Here is a 22,879-nt window from a genome sequence, read left to right as displayed (position 1 = left end):
CATGAGCTCAGGTCTTGGCACATATTCATGACCTATTAAAGGGATAAATGCGTCAGTTAAGTTGAGAAGGAAGCTGGGGATGCAGGGCGAGGCTGGTGTCTTTAATGAGGAGCTCGGATCGGTCAGTGAGTCACAAAGCAATGCTCCAAGTCAGGCGAGGGTTGTCTATGTTGTACCACATTCTTGAACACCTGGGAAATGCTCAGAATGTCCCTGTGAACCCCCCCACAGGGAAACAGGAGGCAATGTGTCAGTCTGGTGTGAAAGTGGACCTGTTCTTGGGAAGGAACAATGTAGTCCAGACTCTGCACTCTGTCCTGACCTGGTGGCCTGCTCCTGTGGTGCCATGTCTCTTTGCCCGTCCTGTCTCTGTGCTAAGAGATTGGACACAGCTGAAGGTCAGCGGCTTGGCCTTGGAGGTATTAAGATGTCATGTGTCTCATTGAGCTCCTGAGTCTCTCAGAGCTGGAGGTTTGTTCTTGAGAGTGCTTCAGAACGGCCTTTGATTCTGCCTTAGGGAAGGAAGGAGCACATACTGGGCATCCACTCTGGCAGCTGTCGGGAACAAGCCCTGCCTAGATTGTCACTCTTCCCCTGCAGCTCCCCTGAGACTGGCTTAAATTCATCCTTCTGGTTCGTCCAGGAGGCTTGCAGGCTCCAGAATCTCTTCTCTATGAGGTCTGACCCCTCCACCCCTCGGGCCATGGGACTGGCCCTTCCGCCTTCAGAACAAGACTGAGCAGGGCTGTGTGTGGCCCATGTTGCTTGCTCAGCAAGAAGGAAGCCCGGGAAGGCAGCAGGCAGCCTTTTTTTGGGTCCTTCTCGGACCTGGGGAGAAGCCTGGTGCAGAGGGGCTGGGCAGTGAGCTACTCACCTGCTGGGAGGAGCTCCTGCTCTCCAGTGTGAGCCCACAGTGACCTGCCCACCGACAGGAACATATCAGGGTGATGTTTTATTTCCTCCTGATCTATCCATTCTTCAACTTTACCAGTTTCTCCTTGTGCCCCGTTTTCACCTGGTATTCTGGGGCAGCATTGGTTTCTTGCTCTTCATGACTCGGTCGATTACTTGTGCACCTTTGGTGGTGTGGCCGAACACTTGGCTTCAGAGCAGTACATGGTAGAAACCTGCAGGGTGGAAGGTTGGGGTAAGGGGATAATGGTCCCAGCAAGGTGCTGTCGATGGCAGTGTAAGTCGGTGCCACATTTCTGGTGGGCATTTTGGCCTCATTGACCCCATGATTCCATTTTGGAAAAATCTGTCTCATGAATATAAAGAGATGCACATTAAGATTTATATCCGAGAGTATTCAGTGCTCTCAATGACAATATTGCAGAAATGGAGCAACCTCCTCACTGTCCAGCCATAGAGGAGTGCTTACACAAATTATCATGTGCCTTCTGTAGAACCCCCTGCCTCTAGGTGACCTCTGACCATTAAGAGCCTCCTTCCTCAGCCTTCTCAGACAGATGATGTGTCTCTGTACTGCTCTCACTCACTGTATGAGGCATCTTGCTTACAGTGAGTTGAAAGTTTTTTTCTGTTGGTAACTTCTGCACGTTGGTCCAGGTTCTGCTGTGGAATAGCATTGGGACGTGCTGATTCACTCTTCCCCGTGCCAACCCATTCTGGAGCATCGTGTCTGTGCATGGAAACAGCTGGGAACCTGACTGAGGAGAGCTCAGTGACTGGTGATAAAAAGCTGCAGGACACATCCAAGGGATTTGGAAGAAGGGGTAGCATGTCTGAAATACCCTCAGAGGGAGGTGGTATTTGAGTGGGCGCTTGCAGAAGGGTGGGACTGTTGTGGCAGGGGAAGATCGACGTTAGAAAACACCCAAGCCTGTGGAGTTAGCCTTAGTTCCTGGCCACCTGTCCAGAACGTTCCCCTCCAGTGAAGGCCACAGAACCTTGTCAAGGCTCCAGCTTCTGTCCTGTGACACTGGGAAGAGAGCTTTTAGGTTGGGGGCTTGCCACGATGCTTGGTGTGGCTGTTTCTGCCTCCTGCAGCGCTTTTGGAGAACGGCCGCTCTTGATGGTGTGAGGGTGATGGTGTCCATCTCCTCGAACACCATGAGCCTGTCAGCTTCCTGTCTGTCTCTGGGCCTGTCTTGGAAAGAGCAGTGTCCCGGATGCAGTGCGGTCTACCCACACTGGCTTCACTTTGCTAGCTTGTTCTTCCTAAGGTGGATCCTACACAGCCATCCCAGAACAGGGTGCTTTGCTGCTGGTGATTCTAAAACAAATGTGGATATTCTCTCTCTCTCTCTTGCACATGCCCATAATAATTAATTGTCTCCCAGGAATGCAAGCACATGTTTTCACAGCTTATAGCCGCGGAGCCGATGGTGAAAGTGTACACGCTTCCCCTCACCCTTGTGTGCACACCTGAGCTCACACTTAGCTGGAAGCTGTGTTAGCACACCCTCAGTTGTTCCGGCCCCTCCTGCAAAGGCTCAGGATTATAAATGCTCAAGCAGGGAGGCCAAATGAAATTCTCAGCCTCGGTCTTGCTTGATTATCATTTGATTTTTTCCAATTAGCATGTCCATTGCTAAAGATTTCCACTAAGATCTCAGGGCTGGAAAGGGACCTCTCTTTATTGGGCCAGCAAACAAAGGAGAGCAGTAAAACAAGAAATCAAACAGGGCTGCCAAAGGTCACTGGGTAATAGTCACAGTTTCTTTTCTGCCCCCTTTTAGGAAGAAATAGATTTTTTTAAGTGAGTACACTGCTATCCATTATCCTACTGGAATAAAGAAAGCTCAAGCGTTCACTTACATTTCCCTAATAGCTTGCTATTACACTGCTGGCTTGGCATTTTCCTTCACAAAGCAGTCTTACTTGGGCCCTGTATGTGTCTCTGTGTGCGTGTGTGTGCTCACATACGCAGATTTTTGTTACTTGTAGGTCCCCATGGCCACATTCGTTTACCAGGCTGAACTCTGAATTAAACCCCCACTGTCTCTGCCTCCCAGAGCCCCTTGGGTCCGCTGGCCATGCTCTGTCACTCTCTTAATGGGAGATGACTCCAACCTGTTAGTGGAATTTACATAATCACATCAGCCTGCTAATCTTCCTCATCTGGTCAGGAAACACCCAGAACATAGTCTAGGCTAGAAGTAGGATCCCTGGACATAATATATATTTGGTTTCAAGTGTAAGGAAACCTTGATTTCAAGTAATGTCGAAAAAATGGGAGAAAGACGACATCTGTGTTTGTTGTCTTGCAAGTTCCTTTTCTTCGTGCCCTTTTGGCCACACACATGGCTCTGGCACTCGTAAAGGTAGGATGGCTTGTGGGGGGGGGGGTGGTGGTTCCTGAAATGGACAGCAGATTTCTTGCTGTGTGGAGATTTTCTTGGAGAAGTTAGCAGTCCGTGAGAATCTGTACTGTCTCATGTGAATAAGAATAAAAGAGTTAATTTAAGGAAACACCTACCTCAAATCAGTGCAGACATTCAGAGTAATTATGATCTTTACGCTTTAGTAATAATGGTTACATGTGATATGTGTTCATTAGAAGTCTATCAATTACAATGCTAGCATTATCTTTGAATTCTTTGTCCGATTTCTGGCACACAGTAGGTGATTAATAAGTGTTTGCTGAAAAAGTAAAGACTATGTCTATAATCCTAGCTGCGTTTAGAATGTTTATACTTAATTTTTTGATAGCTTTCCTTGAACAAACCATCAAAATAATTTGGAAATTTAGTTCAGTTACAGTGATCTGACCCCTGAGTCTTCAATGAAACCTTTGAGGCCCGGTCACCTTTATCCAGGTGAACTAACTCCCTTTCTTTCAGCCTTCCTTCCACGCCTAGCAGATCTTTCTTCCATTCCAACCACCTGGAAACTAGAAACTGCTAGTTTCTTTAAACAAAACTGGAGATATGGGGAACTGGCAGTCAGGTGTGGGTTTGGCAACATGCATTTCTTTAAAAATTCTGAAAATACGTTTCTTTAAAAAAAATTTTTTTTAAGTTTATTTTGAGAGAGAGAGAGAGAGAGAGAGAGAGAGAAGCAGAGAGATAGGAAGAGAGAGGACCTCAAGCAGGCTCTGTGGTGTCAGCACAGAGCCCAATGCGGGGTTCAAACCCACGAACTGAGATCATACCCTGAGCCGAAATCAAGTGTCAGATGCTTAACCAACTGAACCACCCATGACCCCCTGAAAATGCATTTCTTTTTTAGATTTGGAACAAATTAGACCAACAGCACATGGTTGTGAGAGAGTCAAATAATAGACATGGAGAGTAAAAAAGCGGAAGTTCCCTTTCTCATACCCTCTGGCCTCCCCTGCTGACAGTTTGTTCCCTTTGGTGTGTATCTTATTCATCACTTTGAGTTCAGTTACACCTGCATGCACAGTGTTGTTGGAAACTCTCATCTGGCTGTTGAATCTTCTCATCTCCGAAGAGTAGATTCATCCCCAGCTGCCTCGACCTTTACACAGCTCAGGTGATGGGCAGGTCATAGAGACTCAAATGACATTCACATACACCTGGAAAGATGTTCCTGCTTTTGGAATTCCTTGCATTCCAGGCCCATGATTTTTTGGTGGCTGTGATTCTGCTCTAAGACTTTAAAAATACGTAGTTTTCCTCTGGGTTTGAAGGTACTTTGGAAACCTTTTTTTTTTTTTTTAATTTTTTTTTTTTTTAATTTTTTTTAACGTTTATTTATTTTTGAGACAGAGAGAGACAGAGCATGAACGGGGGAGGGTCACAGAGAGAGGGAGACACAGAATCTGAAACAGGCTCCAGGCTCTGAGCTGTCAGCACAGAGCCCGACGCGGGGCTCGAACCCACGGACCGTGAGATCATGACCTGAGCCGAAGTCGGACGCTTAACCGACCGAGCCACCCAGGCGCCCCTGGAAACCTTTTTGATGAGGGGTTGCAAGCATGCCTGTGAACTGGATCAAGTCAGGTGGGGAAAAGGCACACAGAGGTGCTGGCTTTCTGGTGGTTGATGTGTCAGTTTGAATCAGTGGATCAGTGGGATGTCCACCCATGATGACTGGGACCCACCATGAGCGGTCCTTCCCATCCCCTCAGGTCTGCTTTGCTCCCACAGTCTACCTGACTCATCCCCTGCCCCAACACAGCTCCCCAGTGTTTCATGACATCTTTTCTCCCTCTTGGTGATGTTGGCATATTGTGTGGAGGGCTTAAAACAGTACCTGGAACATTGCGAGAGCTCAAAACATGTTAGCTGTTATTGGTGGTAGTGACAGCATCAGCAGAAGAGTAGGTCCTCATAAATGCATAGCTGCTCTTATTATGTATTTGCCCTTTGAAGTCTCAAGTATCTGTAAACACATCTTTATACCATGCGGGTGCCCAGTAGCACTTAGGACACTCAGAGGCACACCATAGTTACTCCATGCATACTGAGAGCTTTTCCTATTGTTCTCTAATGGGCATCTGTTTATTCGGAAAATTTGCCTCTCTTTGAACAGGATCTTGCATCTGTAATCTTCTCCCTTTGGAAGACGATGGGGATTCAGGAGCCCATAGGTACCAGGATAGAGAGTGTCTCACATGAGAGCCTGTCTCTGTCATCAAAGCAGCTTTTGTAAATGACACAGGCCATTATGCTCTTCCTGTGTAATTTTATGACTTTGTATAATGACTCAAATAACCCTAACAACGGAGGAATTATAGCATCATTTTACATGACAGATTATTTCAGTGGTTAACATGTTTTTCATTTCAATTAACATTCATTATTTTGTCTCTGGTTCAAAATAGCCACCACGTCGGCTGAGTGTCCTCCATCCTTGTTTTGGAAGCAATTAGTTCTGATTTTGCAAACAAATTCAATCTTGTTTTTGAATGGGCAGTTTGATATTAACAAGAGAATAAAATGCACGTGATGCTGGCTGCCAGCAAACAAACATGGGGCTTCCTGGGACGGGACCCTGCCTGGGCGGGTTCTCAGGCCTCTGAGCTGACAGGTCTGCCTTAGAGCTGATGAGAGAGCACAGACAGGACAGAGGCAAAGGTCGTGGGACTGGGATTGGCTACGTGAGCCTCAGCTTCTCCCTTCTGTAAAATGGGGTCATACAGCATCTACTGTCAGAGGGTTATGGTGTGTGAGGAGTCAGGGGGGGTGTGTTCAAGGTGCTCAGCCTGGCAGGTCGTAGTCACATAAAACTCCTGGAGTCCTGCTCCTGTTCATTACTATCAGGCAGTGCTTTACTCTTTGACTAGCTGTTCATATAGAGTGAAATAATTGTATCTAAAGTTAGGCAAACCCGTTGGAAATCCAAGGTATTAGATACAATGAAGGGTCTTTCTTCTATAACCAAAAGAAGAAAGTCAGCAGTGCTACATATACTCTTGGAAGCCCCCACCCCCAATGTATCAGTAAAATTTTTTGACACAGATTGTTGAATTTCATCATGTGGGATCGATGTCAGGAAATAGATACCTGTACATCTACTTATTGCTGAAAAGATTATTCCGGAAGAGTCTTTCCAGCCACTGTTTTGCTGTAGGCACTGGCTGTGGCTCCACTCTGGCCATAGCCAAGTGAAATTGGACCACAACGGATGTCATCACTGCCCTCTTTGGCGTCAACCGAAGTGGGGAAGTGGCAGGAGGTGGGACTTATCTTGATTGCTGAGGGTAGGGATATCTGCACAAGGAGTGGCAGGGTCCAGTGGGAAGCAAGAGCAGGAAATCCTTGGTGTGTGGACTTGAAGGTTAAGGTTGACATTTCTAAGAACTAGGACAGGGACACGTTGGCAAGAGCAGTGACAGTCTGGTCAGTCTTGCTGGTAGCTGCTGCCCTCTTGAAAGGGTGTGAGTTGCTCTTGTAAATAATAGGAATACTAATAAATGTATTTGCATACTATACTTGAGAGAAGTCCTCTGAGTGGTGTTCAAAAAAATAGTTTTGGAGCAAAGTAAGTCTTGAAATTGAGACTATCAACATGAGCTTTGCCATCATTTGAGTACTGCCCGATAATGTTTGCTGATGATTTCCACTGTTTGAATTTTCACTTCAGGCTACATTGCTTGATAAACAGTACTAAACTTAACATTTCCTATTTGTTTAAAAAACATGTGAATAAAAGATTGTGAAGAATGTAGAAAAACTTATGCTTCCAGGAATAGTTGAGGATTCCTGAGAATTCATATTTCTCATTCACTCCTAAGTCCTAAAAATTAATATCTCTTGGGAATTTGGAAGCGCTACATAAGGATCCTTACCCAGCCTGAGAAGTGGTCTGATCTCTGGAATACAGAAGGTCTTTCAGCCCTGAGATGCATAGGAGGGTTGTGGTTTATATACACATCCTCTTCGTGTGGGTGTTAACCCGTGGTTATAACCACCCACTTCGTAGTTGTCTTTAGAAATTTTTGCTTTTCAAGTTGGACTTAGGGTTTCTTTTTTTTTAATATGAAATTTATTGTCAAATTGGTTTCCATACAACACCCAGTGCTCATCCCAAAAGGTGCCCTCCTCACTACCCATCACCCACCCTCCCCTCCCTCCCACCCCCCATCAACCCTCAGTTTGTTCTCAGGTTTTAAGACTCTCTCATGGTTTGGCTCCCTCCCTCTCTAACCATTTTTTTTCCTTCCCCTCCCCCACGGTCTTCTGTTAAGTTTCTCAGGATCCACATATGAATGGAAACATATGGTATCTGTCGTTGTTTGCCTGACTTATTTCACTTAGTATAACACTCTCCAGTCCCATCCACGTTGCTACAAAAGGCCATATTTCATTCTTTCTCATTGCCACGTAGTATTCCATTGTGTATATAAACCACAGTTTCTTTTTTTTTATTAAAAAAAAAAATTTTTTAATGTTTATTTATTTGAGAGACACAGAGTGTGAGCGGGGAAGGGACAGAGAGAGAGAGAAAGGCACAGAATCTGAAGAGGCTCCAGGCTCTGGGCTGTCAGCACAGAGCCCGACGCGGGGCTCAAACTCACAAGCTGTGAGATCATGACCTGAGCTGAAGTCGGACGCTTAACCAACTGAGCCACCCAGGCGCCCCCACAATTTCTTTATCCATTCATCAGTTGACAGACTTTTAGGCTCTTTCCATAATTTGGCTATTGTTGAAAGTGCTGCCAACAACATTGGGGTACAAGTGCCCCTGTGCATCAGCACTCCTGTATCCCTTGGGTAAATTCCTAGCAGTGCTATTGCTGGGTCATAGGGTAGATCTATTTTTAATTTTTCGAGGAACCTCCACACTGTTTTCCAGAGCAACTGCACCAGTTTGCATTCCCACCAACAGTGCAAGAGAGTTCCCGTTTCTCCACATCCTTGCCAGCATCTATAGTCTCGTGATTTGTTCATTTTAGCCATTCTGACCAGCGTGAGGTGATATCTCAGTGTGGTTTTGATTTGTATTTCCCTGGTGAGGAGTGACGTTGAGCATCGTTTTCATGTGCCTGTTGGCCATCTGGATGTCTTCTTTAGAGAAGTGTCTATTCATGTCTTCTGCCCATTTCTTCACTGGACTATTTGTTTTTCAGGTGTGGAGTTTGGTGAGCTCTTTATAGATTTTGGATACTAGCCCTTTGTCTGATATGTCATTTGCAAATAATTTTTCCCATTCCGTCAGTTGCCTTTTAGTTTTGTTGATTGTTTCCTTTGCAATGCAGAAGACTTTTATCTTCATGAGGCCCCAATAGTTCATTTTTGCTTTTAATTCCCTTCCCTTTGGAGATGATGTGTCAAGTAGAAATTGCTGCAGCTAAGGTCAGAGAGGTTTTTTCCTGCTTTCTCCTCTAGGGTTTTGATGGTTTCCTGTCTCACATTCAGGTCCGTTATCCATTTTGAGTTTATTTTTGTGAATGGTGTAAGAAAGTGGTCTAGTTTCTTTTTTAAAAAGTTTATTTATTTTTCAACAGAGAGAGAGAGAGAGAGAGAGAGAGAGAGAGCACATGCAGGTGGGAGACAGAGAGAGAAAGGGAGACAGAGAGTCCCAAGCAGGCTCTGCACTGATAGCACAGAGCCCATCATGGGGTTTGAACTAAAGAACTGTGAAATCATGACCTGAGCTGAAATCAAGAATTGGATGCTTAGCCATCTGGGCCACCCAGGCACCCCTGACTTAGGAAGACTAAGTCTGTTGAATTCTTGTTGTTTAAAACCACATCATATGTTTGTGTTCTCATTAGTGATAATGTCCAGATATTAAAGGAGAAAGTTCTAAAGGTCCAGATTAATAAATTCACTTACTTCACTGAAAAAAGTCATGTGTTGGGGGTTGCCCATGTTTCCAACCCAGGAGCATAAAAATGATGAGACTCAGTCACTACCCTTGAGGAGTGCATAGTATATTGAGGAAGAGAGACTTAAAAAGAGAGACTTATGCTATAGTGAATGTCACAGTTGCATCTGAACAAGGTGTAATGTTGGAACAGATGATGTCATGGTCGATTCTGCTTGAGGTAGAACTCACAGGATCAGGAGATACTTCATGAAAGGTAGTTGATTTGAACCTTGAACGAGGGGCAGACATGTGCCATGCAGGCAAAAAGCATTTGCCCAGGCATATAGACTTGAATTTGCATGGCACATGAAAGAAACCTGTAAGAGGCTCATATGGCTGGCTGCTGTTGGATCAGTAGGACTGAATGATGGGGGAAAGTGGTGAGGGCAGAAAAGGGAGATGTCCAGGATGGGCTCCAAGGCTTTTAGCCTGAGCATACCCCATATTCTGTCAGAATAACTATAATAATTTGGTTAAGTTGAAGCAATGTTCTCCCTTAGATACTAGTCAGGAGCCTGAGCAGACATGTTCACAGGACCATGGTGTCATGGGCGTGCAGCCCTACAAGACTTCCTGGGGGAGAGGAGTATTGGGTGGGGCCTTGAAGAAAGCCTTATGGAGGCAGAGAGGATGGAGGGGAGAAGTGTGGGTTTGTAAAGAAGACGTGTCAGACTGAGAAAAAGCCCACATGCTGGTCCAGGGACACGAAGATCCTTGGTGGGCTCTGGGAAACAGTAGAGGGGGGTTGGAACAAAAATACTTGGTGGTAGTGGTCCATGTGTACCTGTGTGTGTAGGGGGGTGTGTATGTATTGGAGAGGGGAGAAAAGCAGATATTGACCCTGTAAAGGTAGGCTCAGTCAGTTTAATACCAAAAACTAGGAAATCAGACTGTGCTCTAGGAGGTGAGGCAAAGATAGAGGTTCTAAGTATAGGGGTCACATCATCAGATTTGTACTTAAGAATCACTGCTTCAGAAACATAAATGCTGGGAATTTTGGTAATCTTAAAAAAAAGACTAATAATAAATAGTTAAGCACAAGAAAATAAGAAATGCCTGTGACCTTCCAGTTGTCTGTCTTCTCTCCTTCATAGGGTGCTTGTAGGTTGGGATTTTCTTTGTGGTGCTGTCAGTAGGGTAGGAAGTGTGGCTGTCCCTAGCACCAGCTAGGCCAGGATGGAATTAGGGCTTCGTGGCCACTTGAAAGGCTGGTAGGACCTGCTTTCCAGATTAAATTGCTTGTGTCACCCCAGGTAATAAATGTCTATGACAGTGGGTATAGCAATGCCTTCAAGACACTTCGTAGGATTTCATTCTTTGACTCAAAAAGTAAAATATGTTAAAGTCAGAAGAGTTGGTCCCCTGCATCGGCTGGGATGGTTAATTTTTAGAGTCTTTACTGAATTGTGGGGGTTGAAATATACACAACAGCCAGGGAAGTTATGCCTCCATGGGTTCACATATACTTGCCTATAACTTCATATAATATGGTCTCTGGATGCAGACCAGAGGTTTGGGTGCCATTTCCACTGGAGTCCCAGGGAGGTAAAGAACATCCGAGTTTGCTCTGATATAACAGGTATTCTTGTTTCATTGGAACTGTGAAAATTTAGGTCGGGTTGGGCTCTAGTCCCTGAGGCATCCTCGGAGAGGTCAAACATGGTACCTCGATGACCGCCAGACGTTGGGTGTGTTCAGCTTGCTCCTTTGCAGGTGTAGAGCCAGGGACAATGTTTCAGAGAAGCTTTATTTATAAAACTGAGCCTAATGATGAAACAAAAGATGCCAAAATAAGAATTTAAATGGTTCCAGAGCAGTATTTAGTCATTTCCAGGATAGCCTTGTTCCAACAAGTGTATGTGAGGTAGCTTTGCTGTATTTCTGTGTCATACTGGCCAAGTCATTGCCCGTCTGTGTCTAATTCCTCATTTATAAATTAGAGTTCTTAGACTAGATTAGTTTTAAGGTGTTTTGTGGTTCTGACAGTCTGCTATTTTGTGATTAACTTCTAAGAAACCATGGCATTGGTCGGCACATAGAGACCCACCCCGTCACCCCACAGGCATATATGGAGCACTCATGCTGCACCAGGCCTGCTGGTAAGCACAAGCCAGCCCTATCTCTTTGTGTCCCCACAGTGAGCTTGGTTTAATGGTGAAGTTCAGGTCCACCAGGCATGATCTGTCATTAACTGATAGTACATGATTCCATCTTTTTCTCAAAGCCATTGGCTCAGCTCCGCATTTACTTCTCCCTCCTCTCCCTTTGGATCAGCTCCTTTCCTCTGTGGCATCATCGCACGTGGTGATGTCTGCTCCAGCAAAGCTGCCTGCTCTTTGGATTTTATAGCCCCTTTCTGGGAACTCATCACAAGAATTGTTTCAGCAGTGGGCATGCACACTGGGGACCAGCCCAGGAGAGGGCCTGCCAGATGCCAGAACTGCTGCGTATATTTGTTGATTCTTCATCAGTGTCAGACAGTCTGCTGTGTGAATGATGATAAATGTGTGGTGTTCTGCTGAAGGACTCATGGGCTCTCACGTTAACCCCGTGCTGACAGCCTGCTTGTCCGCTACGTGGAGTCCCATCAGCCATCATCCCTTTCTCTCAAGTCCAGAACAAACCTTGAATGAGTAAAGTATGTTTGGCAAAGGGTAATAGGTAATCATGTCCATGTGAATTAGAAATGCAATTTTTTTTTTCCAGACAGAGAGGCAAGGACAAGGTAGGTGCCTGCTACAGAAGCAGGGAGGCATTGGAGAGAGGACCACAAGTGACAAACACATAGGTGCCCCCAAAGAAATTTCAAGTTCGTGATCTACATGGCTGGCCTGGGCTGAAGAAGAGATTCATCCTTGGCCACTGTGCAGCTGTACGAACGTCATCATAGGCCTGGCCACCAGTTATCTTCCCGACTTTGGGCAAGGCTCTTACCCAACTTGGGCTTCACTTCCCATCATTAGTAACATGAGTAAACTGGACTAGGTGATCTTATAGCATCCCTATAGGACCTCCTTCTTCAGTTTATTGGTCAGACAGGACCAGCCTTGTGGCCCATCCAGCCTGGGATCCCTGATGGCCTCAAGGGTTTGGCTGCAGGTACCTGGTCAACCTCAAAGGTAATTTCTCAAACAGACCTTCCTCCTTTTACAGTCTCCCCCAAATTGCTAGGGAAGGTCTGTGATTGAATAAGAACCAAGTTGGTGGGTGCTTTTCCTAGGTCACTTTCCTTCATTCGAAAGAGTGTGGATTACCTCACACCCCAAACCCAAATTCGTAATGAGCTGGAGATTTATTCCATGCCTGATTGAAAGGATTTTCTTCCGTGGCCACATGAGTTCTCCCAGGGGATTAACCCTAGGGCCTTAGAATGAAGTCACATTTCTAAGGCATTGGTAATTTCATCCTCTACACACCCATTTGTTATTGGGGCAAATAAGAATTATAGTGATAGCTGCCTTTTTTCTTGCTTTGTGTTTTTTTAGGCGTTATACTGAGTATGTACATCACCTCATTTAATCTTCATAGCACCGGCTTGAAGTAGATTCTATTTTCCTCCATTGTATAGATGAGGAAACTGAGACAGACTTACAGTTCCAGGGTTAAATGTCCTGCCAAGATCACACAGTGAGCTAGTGGCAGAGCTGAGATTTGCACTTATGTTTTCTGACTCCAGGGCCCAAATGTTAGCCTCCAGGCAAGACTTCCAAAGGCAAAGCACTTGAAGGACACCATAATCACCTGATGGATGGTCCATCCACAGTCACTTATCCTCCCCCTAGAACTCGCCATGTAGGCATGAGAGTTACTCCCAGCAGTTTGCTAGGACAGTAGAGACCATGGGGGGAAAGGAGTTAATCACTGCAGGCCTTTCTTTCAGTGGTTTATGATTCAGGGATGGGGTTCCTTCCGTGGACATAAGCCATCCTAATAGCACCATTTATCATTATGACACAGGTTAGGATGGAGGAAACCAGAGCCAGAATGGAAGAGTAGAATTCTGATTATTTTAGCAGTTGAAAGTGACATCACATCAGAGCCTCTATAGAATGGCAAATTGGAAGCTGGACCAAAATTGCTTCAAAATGTATCCAGAGATCGTTTTCCACTGCTGCGATAAAGTCATTTGCTTGCGTTTGGAGATGTGTTTCTATCTAAACTGCTCTCTGACTTGTCTGTGTGTTACCCAGCTGGGAAGGCTCTCCATCAGCCCCGGAGGACTGTGAAGCTCTGGGGTGCTGTTTCTGGGTCATCCATGATGTGCCACACGCTGTACTGGGGTCTCAGTGAGCTAATGGGGCCACTCCCTCTTTGTTTCTTTCAATGTGTTGTGAATGTCTTTTCATGTAACCAAGTCATGTTTTCCATTATTTTTAATGGCCACATTGTTGTCCTTGGTATGTCTGGTGGGTTGAACCTGGGCTTTTGGAACAGAATCTCTTGCCCTTGTCAGCACGTTGGTTCAAACGGGAACACCAGCAAAGGCCTCCAGGTTGTGCCGGACTGTTTGACCACCGCTTTCGTTTATTCGGTTGGCCTTTGTCCGGGTACCTTGCAAGTGAGACCCATGGGAACCGGATCTTCAGTGAATTTATCCCCTCTTTTTCCATCCTTAGGCAAAAGAAGGGAAACGTGGCCCACAAACACTGGGTTGGACCTTCGAATTTGGTGAAGTGCAAGCCCTGCCCCGCCGCACAGTCAGCCATGGTCTGCGGCTCTGATGGCCACACCTACACTTCCAAGGTCAGTCATCTCTGTTGTCTTTTCTGTCATCCAGAATATCCCACGCCTGCCTGTTCTGACAAGTCTGTGTGCCAAAAGTAAGGCCTGTGAATCCCTAGTTTTATTGGGCTTTGGGCCTTGCCCTCAAGAAGCTGCCATGTGAATAAACTCTCGAGCCAAAGAGACCAGATAAAAATGTTACCTACCTCCCATGTAACTGGAGTGATCAAGAACTATGGGAAAAGGATCATTGTGAGAATGGCCTGTGATCCTGAAGTCAGTCTAGGCAGGCTTCCTGGAGAAGGTGAGGTAGCAAGCTGTTCCAAAGATGTGAGTCATAGAGCTCAGCTGATGGGTGTCTCTGGAGTTTGCTGTAGCTCCTGTCTGCCCATCTCCTGCAGCTGGAGCTCCAGCCCTTTTCTCTCTCCTCCTGTTGTCTGTATGAGGCTCACTTGGGGATGGATTCTGGGTCTAAAGAGAGTGACTGTCACCCACACCTTGGGCACTTGTGGCCACACCGCCTACAACTCTTGAGCTTGGGCCTTTCTGCTAGATCCCTCTCGGTCCCTCGCCCTCTGCACACACAGCTGACAGCTTCTGTTCCTGTGATCCCCTCACCATCTACCCTTGTGGAGATCCCCCCAGGCCTGTGAGGGCCCTCATTGCCTACTGTCCCCAGAAGCTGATTTGGGTTATTGCGAGGCAATGCCGTGCGTTCCTGCGGATTCTCTTTGCACAGACCATATATTTTTCGTTCGCTGAAAGCAGAGTTTTATTCTTTTAGATTCTCACATTTTTCTAACTAAAGGGAATATGCATAGCTAAACAGGAAGCCAGAAGGTAGGTCTTGCTTATATGCAGGTCCATGTAATCTGCTTTAGGACCTCGATATCATCCTTACTATTTGACGGCTTGTTTGTTCTTTCAACAAGTATCATTTGGGCCCTTTTTATGTGCCACACTCTGTGCCAGATGCTCGGGAAACTTACTGTGGGAATACAAAAAGTTCACCCATCTTCACAGCCAGAGTCAAGAATCCTTACATCCTCAACCTCAGACTTGCCCTGGGAATTAGAGCTTTTCTGCCCAGGGTCACAGTCAGTACATCCTGGTTAAAGAGCCCACTTGGCTCAGCATACCTACCCTTGCCCCTTCCCCTACTGTCCCTGACCTCTGATGGAATCAGTTTGAGATAGTTTGTAGTCACAGGGCTTGCTTCTGGCACCCTGCACATGTCTACAGTTGTGGATTTTGGTGGGGTGTTGGTGGGGGGGCACTGATGAATCAGTCCTATCTCCCACTCCCCAAAGGCAGATCAGGCCAGGACTGTCTTCCACCCAAAGCCCAGATTCTCAGTATGTGAAGGGTTGTCTGGAGCTGGTTGTGATATAGGAAGTCTTGTGCGGGGCCTGAGATCTGCATTTCTAACAACTTCCCAAGAGATGTCCATGCTGGTGGTCAGTGGACCACACTAGGTAGTGAAGACTTCAGTTTTTATAGACATCTCCTAATACATCTTTTTACCTCCAGTCTGCTTTTGCCTTGCCTCCAAAGTCCATTTCTGCATGACAGAGAGGTGGGGATGATTCTGTAATAAAGGCCTGTTTGTGCGTCTCGCCCTCTTAAAACGATTGGGCAGCTTTCCTCTTGCCACTAAAACTAAACCCAGACCCACTCTAGTTACTAGCAAAGCCTTCCAGAGTCAGCTGCCTTCCTACTCCCATAGTCATTTCTTAAAGAAAAGCTCACTCGTGCACTTGTTCACCACCTACGTTTTGAACACTGCTAGTTGTTCTAGGCCCTGCGCAGGACGTGGCGGTGGGCAACGGGACAGACACCATTCCAGCTCACTTGGAGGTTACAGTCTGGTAGGGGAGACAGAAATAAATAACCAAACAAATACATATGTCATTTCACAGAGGGGGAGGGGGAGCGAGAGGGAGAGGGAGAGAGAGAGAGAGGGAGGCTTGATTTGTAAGGGATGGTAAGGGAAGGCCTTTCTGAGGAGGTGTCCTTTAAATGGAGAGTGGAGGGTAGAATGTATGTTCTAAATGGAGAAAATCGCATAGACCAAGGCTCCAAGGCAGGCTGGTGTGTTTAAAGAAGAAAAAGATGCCTGTGTGACTGTCACAGTGAGGGGAGAGGGGGGCGGGAGGGTGAGAGAGCAGTCCAAGAGGAGACCTGTAGCCAAAGCTGGAAGGTGAGCCGATGGTCCAGCAAGGCCGGGCTTGGGGGACGCTGGTTACTATAACCGCCTTCTTCTCTGTGTCTGCCTTAAGAATGTCAGGCTCTAGACTCAGAAGCGGTGCCTGTCACCACCTTCACCAAGGACAGAACGCAGTGCATACCGGGTGCTCATTGAGTGTCATGGGCAGGAGGGGAGCCTCCAAGGACTCTGGCTAAGAAGGAATAGCAAGAGGCTGGTGTTTGTAACCCATCTGGGATTTGAGGGGTTGGATTTCAGAGAGCTTAGTGATTAAGAAAAATAAGCTGTCCCCACCCTGGGCCAAATTGCTTAGCTAAACACCCAGCCCGGGGCTCTGGCAGAGAGTCAGAGGCTCCTGAAAATGATTCTGTCTTTGTGAAGATCTAGTTTGTGTGGTTCAAATGATTCCCTCCAGCTCTGGAATAAACTGTCTGATCCTCAAGCCTGAGATTGGAGATGGGCCACGAAATGTCAGTGGAGGATCGGGGCTGTTGGGGCAAGTGGCATATTGCACATCAAACTCCAGCAAAAACCTGCCATCTCACCTCTGCCTCTCATTTGCAAAAGGAGCTTCAAATGCCAGCTCCCCATGACCCCCGAGCTACAAGGAGCAGTAGTAACCTGTCAGCCGTGGCTTGAAGTGCTGTCAGTTGCCCCGGGAATGTCTCTGGAAATGCTTGCTGGTTTTGGCCCCCCTGCAGTCCGGGCAGGAAAGTTGCCTTTTGTTGTAGAAGGCTGCCTAGCCACCGATACTGATAAATCGCTTGTCTAAGAGGCAGGACGGGATTTGGAAGAGTCCTTTGCAATGACTCCTGATTCTTCAAAAAAAGAGTGCCTTCCGGATACTGCTGGGCCCTCAAAGCTTTCACTGGCCTCAGCCTGCTCTTGGTCCAGTGTCCTGGAATTGCAGCCCCAGCTTAAACACAGCCCTCAGTTTCCCAGACCTGCTCAGCTATCTATTCCTAAAGCAAACAAAGAGACCTAAAGCATTCTTATTAGAAACTGTAGTATCCTTTTCCCCATTCTCCATATGCGGTATACTGAGGCCCACAGAGCCAAGGACAGTGGCAGAGTTTGACACCCAAGGTTTCCTGCCTTGATATCTATAATCACCCACTTCTTTTTATAAATTTAAGTTTATTTATTTATTTTGAGAGCGAGAGAGAGGATGAGCAGGAGAGGGGCAGAGAGAGAGGAAGAGAGACAATCCCAAGCAGGCTCCACACTGTTAGTGTAGAGCCTGATGTGGGGTTCGAACCCACAAACCGTGAGATCATGACCTGAGCCACAACCAAGAATCAGGTGCTTAACCAACCGAGCCTCCCAGTTGCCCCCTACAATCACCCACTTCTATTTGAAGTTAAAAAAAGGAAGGGAGTCAGGGAGGGGTAACATTGGTATGGAAAATGGTGTAGGTATTAGTCTTTGACATTAGTCTCCTACTTTTCTACCTTATATGAACTTCTAGAGAGGTGACATCTTTTCCCTAAAGAAACAGATCACATGGTAGTCAGTCAGTAACTGTGTGTTGACTGTTCTAGATCTCTGAGCCCACGGATACTTTTAAAACCCATTCAGTGAGGCATCCTTCCAAGGGGATATTTCAGTCGGGTGGTTTACTACTAGAAGTGTTTTAATAATTGCCCCCAAATACATGACCACCTTTTCATGGAGGTTTAAGAGGACATTTTAGTCCTATAGACAAAGCTGTTGGGGGACCACAAGTAGATGGTCAGTTAATAAGAGTGAATGAGTTAACTATTCATGAACTCCATCCCTCAGAGTTGCCACCTTTTGCGGGGGGGGGGGGGGTGGGTAGTCATTGGGTTCAGAAAACAAGAACTGATGAGACCCTGAAGCATGATTAATAGGAAGGATTTGATATCGTAAGTCAAATTCACAAAAATAAGTGTTGGCAAACATCTTGCAGCCCTTGTCCCCATCATCATCAGGGAAACCCCCACCCCATAAGAAATGATGACAGTCCTCCAGGGGGAGGCGTTTGCTCTCTTTGGGATGGATCTGAAGGCTGTGGGGCACACTGTCAGGAGCAGGAGGAAGAAGGAGCCTGTATATCAGCTCTGTTCTGGATGCTGGGTAGTTGTCTTCAGGTGATATCACATAAACTCTCCTGCTTCTATACCCAGAACAGTGTGAGGATCCTAGAACTTGAGGGAAGTGCTTAGAAGCTCCTGTCTTGGCAGAGCTCCTAGTGACCTGGCATCAGCAACCAACTCAGAGTTTTGTGACCAAAGGTAAAGTGGACAAAAACGCACCAAGTCTTGAGCTGAAAGGATATAAGGTGTAGCATGGCAATAAATGTTTATTCATACTCTGTATCCATAAAAGAGAAGGAATAAAAAACCACCGGTGGGGATAGATCAATTGAAGGCCAACCCTGCAGCTGCTTTGAAAGTATGATGTAGACCCTGCCCCTTGACTTGGGTTTGAGGCAGTGAGGATCGCCCTAGTCATCTTACTACTCTTGATGTCCTGTTATCCTGGCCAGAAAAACTGAACCAGTCCAGAAACTCCGTAAATTTTTATTTTCTTCCTTACCGTGTATCGTGCGTTGTCCTACTTGCTGTGGCTATGACAAAAGGCAAAGCAGACAAAGCCTCACTTTTCATGGGACTTAAAGGTAGGCAAATTGAAAAGCAATCTCCCTTTATCAGAACAGATATTCAGATGAAGGGCATTGAGTGCTGCAGGACACAAAGCAGGGCTACCACCATCAGTTGGGAGGTGTGAATGGTTTTGGTAGAGGAAGTGATGATTCCGTGGAGATCTTAAGGCTGGAAGGAATCAACCAGAGCCAAAGTGGCATGGAGCACAGCACATCCATCTGAGGAGAGAGTGGGTTGAAGAGTAAGATGAAGGACAGCATGTCCCCTTGAAGGAGCTTGTGACCATTGGTATGGCTGGTCACATGTGATCTGGGGACAGGGAGTTAACTAGCTGCAGAAATGAGGCTGGAAAAGTAATAAGGGGCCATTTCTGTAGGGACTTTGAAGGCCATGGGAGGGGGCTGGACTTTGCCCTAACAGCACTAGGGATCCTATTAAGGGTTTCTGGTTTTGAATTCACTTGCACTGGCTACTAAGTAGACATGGTTGGGGGCAGGACTGGAGGCAGGGTAGCCACGAGGAGACTGCTGGTATGAGTGAGGCCCGGAAGTGTATAATGGTTGCAGAGATGGGCAGAAAACAGTCGACAGAGGCGTTCAGGGAGTCAGAATTTGTCTCAGTGACCATGTGAATTTCAGACACAAGGGAGTCATTTCAGCTCTGAGCTCGGCCAAAGGCCTTCTTCACCATCCTAGTCCTGATGAGACTTGGAAATCCTCCTGCCAACAGCTTCGTGGAGTCAGCCTGGGCCAGCTGGGAACCCGTCATCTGTGAACCCCTTTGCTTCTTCTCCTGGCATCCATGTGGAAAGATGAGAGCTTATTGGGGTCCTGCCTGCCAACTTTTAATTTTGCCTGTGTGCAGAGGGGCACAGCCACTGCTGACCACAGTCCGGCAGCCTGGGCTTCAAGTGGGCAAGCTCAGCTTTCCTCCCTCTGGAGGGGAGAGCTGTTTGGGAAAATGTAGTGGCTCTGAGGTTCCTGGCAGCTCAGAAGGGAGGAGGGCCCCATTGCTGCACGTCCTGTTTCTGGTAGGCAGGCCTCTTTTAATAGGACTTCGTGGAGTCCCCTCAGTCTGGACCCATCTGACCAAAGCTCAGATGTCAGTGCTAGGACTGCTCATGTCCCCACCAGAAGCCACTGGTCCTTGGCCTGACCTTGAGGAGAAGGCTCCCCGAATGAAACTGGGTGGCCCTGAGAGCCAACTCTGTTCTCCCCCATGAACCTGACTGTTGGTAATTGGAAAACAAGCAGTCAGACACCCTTCTGCTCCCACCCCCCTCTCCAGAACGTTTACTTCCTTAATCACTGTTAAACAATTAGCAAATGGCTCATTTATGTCTAGACACAGAAGAGAGATGCAGAGTCAAGAGCTGCTGTGGAGGAAAACGTTTCTCTTCTGTTCTGAATGTGCGCTCGCAAGGGACGGCGAGAGAGAGCTTGCTTTACAGGGTTGGCATTTCTTTCAACATATTGTCGCTGCGGATTATATTATTTTCAGAGTCATCTTAATAGTTTCCAACAATTGCTACCAAGTAAAGGTCACGTTTGAAGTTTTTGGCAAATAGAGTCTCGGTTGGCCGGCATTTCCTATGCACAGACTGTTCTGAAGGGTGAGAGCAATCCAGGGTGGAGGTTGTAAGACTTTGCAAGATAGCATTAAACTTAGTGTCTCTTCCCAGTCTCCCCCAGGCTTTTGTGGCCCTGTGACTGTGACCGGCATGGGACATTTTTATGTATAGCTCCTCTTCTTTGCTTTTCAACAGAATGGAGGGTGTCCATATTTTGGGGGATATTTTTGGATAACCCTGCTGCCATAGAACCCGCTGGGTGGGAGTTGTCTTCACTTGCAAGTGTCTCCTTGGTGAGGGCATTGCTTCTGGCTAACCAGAACATCACGTGATGGGAAGCAAAAGGTGGAGGGCTTGCGTTTCTATGTTTTGTGCATCAGGGGATTGGAACACGGTGGCAGTGGTAATGGCCCAAGGATGAGAGGACTAACGGCAATTAGGGAAGCCATTGGATGTGCCCATCTGGCAGCCCTGTGGAGGGTCAAGAAATAGGAACAATCCCGACGCCATCCCCTTGTGCTCTAGGTAGCAGGGGGAGAAAGCAGCAGTGCACCCGTGGACCACGTGGACACCAGTGATCTGGGGAGGGAGGCATGTGGTAGGTTTTGTTATTTTGATTTTCTGTTGCTTAGGAAAAGCCAGCAAAACAGGGTTTATGACTTTGCAGGTATACTCCGTGGATCTAACCAACTTTAAGCAGTTTTATATGTTAAACCTTCTGAGATTTGGGGACTCACATCCCATCACAGGTGGCCCAACTTTGCTTTTCCACTCAGGTCTTGTTCATTTTCAACCTCCTTTCCTCCATCAGGAGTAGCCAAATATCATTTAGACTGAGAGCTGGAATTCAGGGTGCAAAAACCCTCGACTCTTGGGTTAAATAGAAGTCTTGCCCTAGGCTTGTTATTCTTCCCTTTTCTCCTTCATGGGGTTTTGGAAGGAGCAAGTACAAATAATATGTAAAATACTGATTGGGTGTTAGTTAGGATGTACGTTCTGGCTGCTCCAACAAAAATCCAAATGAAACAGAGGCTTAAACAGAGGTAGTTCTATTTCTCTCTCATGCAAACATCCCAAAGGCAAGCAGCCCAGGCAGGGTCACTGACCAGCGTCCTTTCAGCTCATCGTCCTGTCTTTCTCAGCCAATGTAGTTGTTGAGCTTCCGCGCCTGGGTCCAAGGTGGCTGCTGTGCCCAGCCAGAAGGAAGGAGAAAAGGAAGGAGGCACAATCCAGAAGTCACCAGTGTCACTTCTGCTCACATCGTCTTGGACACAGCTTAATCACAAGGCTCCATGACGCTGCGAAGGAGTCTGTGAAATGTAGTTTTTATTGCGGACGGCTATATGCCTAGCTAAAATTTGAGATTCACATAATTAGAGGAATAGCGTGGATATTGGGGTTACCTGTCAGTCTCTGTTGTAGTAATATTTTAAATCACAGTAATGACAAGAACAACATCGAAACAATAGCACTTAATTACTAATTTAGTAATTAATACATAGCAATAGGTACTCTGACCTTGTGCTGAGTGCCATCGTATTGTATTTCCTCTAGCTTTCCATCTAATTCCTACAACAGACCTATGAGGTAATACTTTTATTAGTCCCAAATTAATGACGAGTACATCGAAGCCCTGCAACGTTTCCAAGGGCAACATAGCTCGTAAGCAGGAGGGCAGATACTAGAACACGGGTCCACCTCTCACATCAGTCTTTACTTTCCTAAGTGCAGAGCCATCTGAAAAGTAATGTAAAATACCAGCTGTGTCATCAGGATGCTTTTGATTTCGTGTGACAGAAACATAACTCAAACTTAGCTTACTCTCAAAATGAAGATTTATTGCCATATAAGGCTAGAAAGTATACTGGGGTAGGCAGAGCTCAGAGAAAGAAGAGGAAATGCTGTGCTGTCGACATTGCATTTCCTTCTGTCTCTCTTTGTCTCTCTCTGCTTGGCTTCATTCTGCAAAGAGGCTTTCTCCCCTTGGCAGAAAGTAGGGATTTTGACAGCCCCAGATTCATTTCCTCCCAGCCTAGAAGCTCAAGAGAAATTTACCAGTGTCTATGCTTCAACCCCAGGGAAGGATCCCACCTGGCTCTTTCTGAAGAATCCTGTGTCTGTCCCTTAATCAAATACCATGCCACATGACCCTCTTCCTCCCTACAATTCACTATAATCAAGGGTAGTATTTTTTACTGGAGGAGAGGGAGGGCAAGATTATTTACTGGACTGACAAGATTATTTACTAGTACACTGGGAGGGCAGTGTGCTACATAATCACCTCTTAAAATGTCAGATATAGTAATCTCATTAAAGGCTTCAGCTAAATGACACTAGCTTGAGCCTGTAAGGATATATTAAAGCATTCTGTGTTTCTATGAATGACAGGCATAGACGGGCACAGAAGCCAAGTCTATACCAGAATGTTAGTTATCTGGTTAAAGAGAGAGTTCATCGAAAATAGAGTAGATCCAGCATTATTTTAATTCAGAATTCTTTTCAAACATT

The 22,879-nt window shown here is 46.4% G+C and overlaps 1 protein-coding gene across 2 annotated transcripts in view; it reads left to right on the top strand.

The window, feature by feature from the left end:
- SPOCK1 (SPARC (osteonectin), cwcv and kazal like domains proteoglycan 1) overlaps positions 1-22,879 on the top strand; it is a 513,210-nt gene that overhangs the window by 367,633 nt on the left and 122,698 nt on the right. For both annotated transcript variants that reach the window (XM_042935806.1, XM_042935812.1), the window contains one exon: positions 13,863-13,989. In XM_042935806.1, the coding sequence (XP_042791740.1) occupies positions 13,863-13,989 (127 nt within the window). The remainder of the gene's footprint in view (positions 1-13,862; positions 13,990-22,879) is intronic.

Source organism: Panthera leo, chromosome A1, assembly GCF_018350215.1.
Source record: "Panthera leo isolate Ple1 chromosome A1, P.leo_Ple1_pat1.1, whole genome shotgun sequence".
Lineage (NCBI taxonomy): Eukaryota > Metazoa > Chordata > Mammalia > Carnivora > Felidae > Panthera > Panthera leo.
The sequence above is the reverse complement of the archived record's forward strand: the minus strand, read 5'-3'. Positions and strand labels throughout refer to the sequence as shown.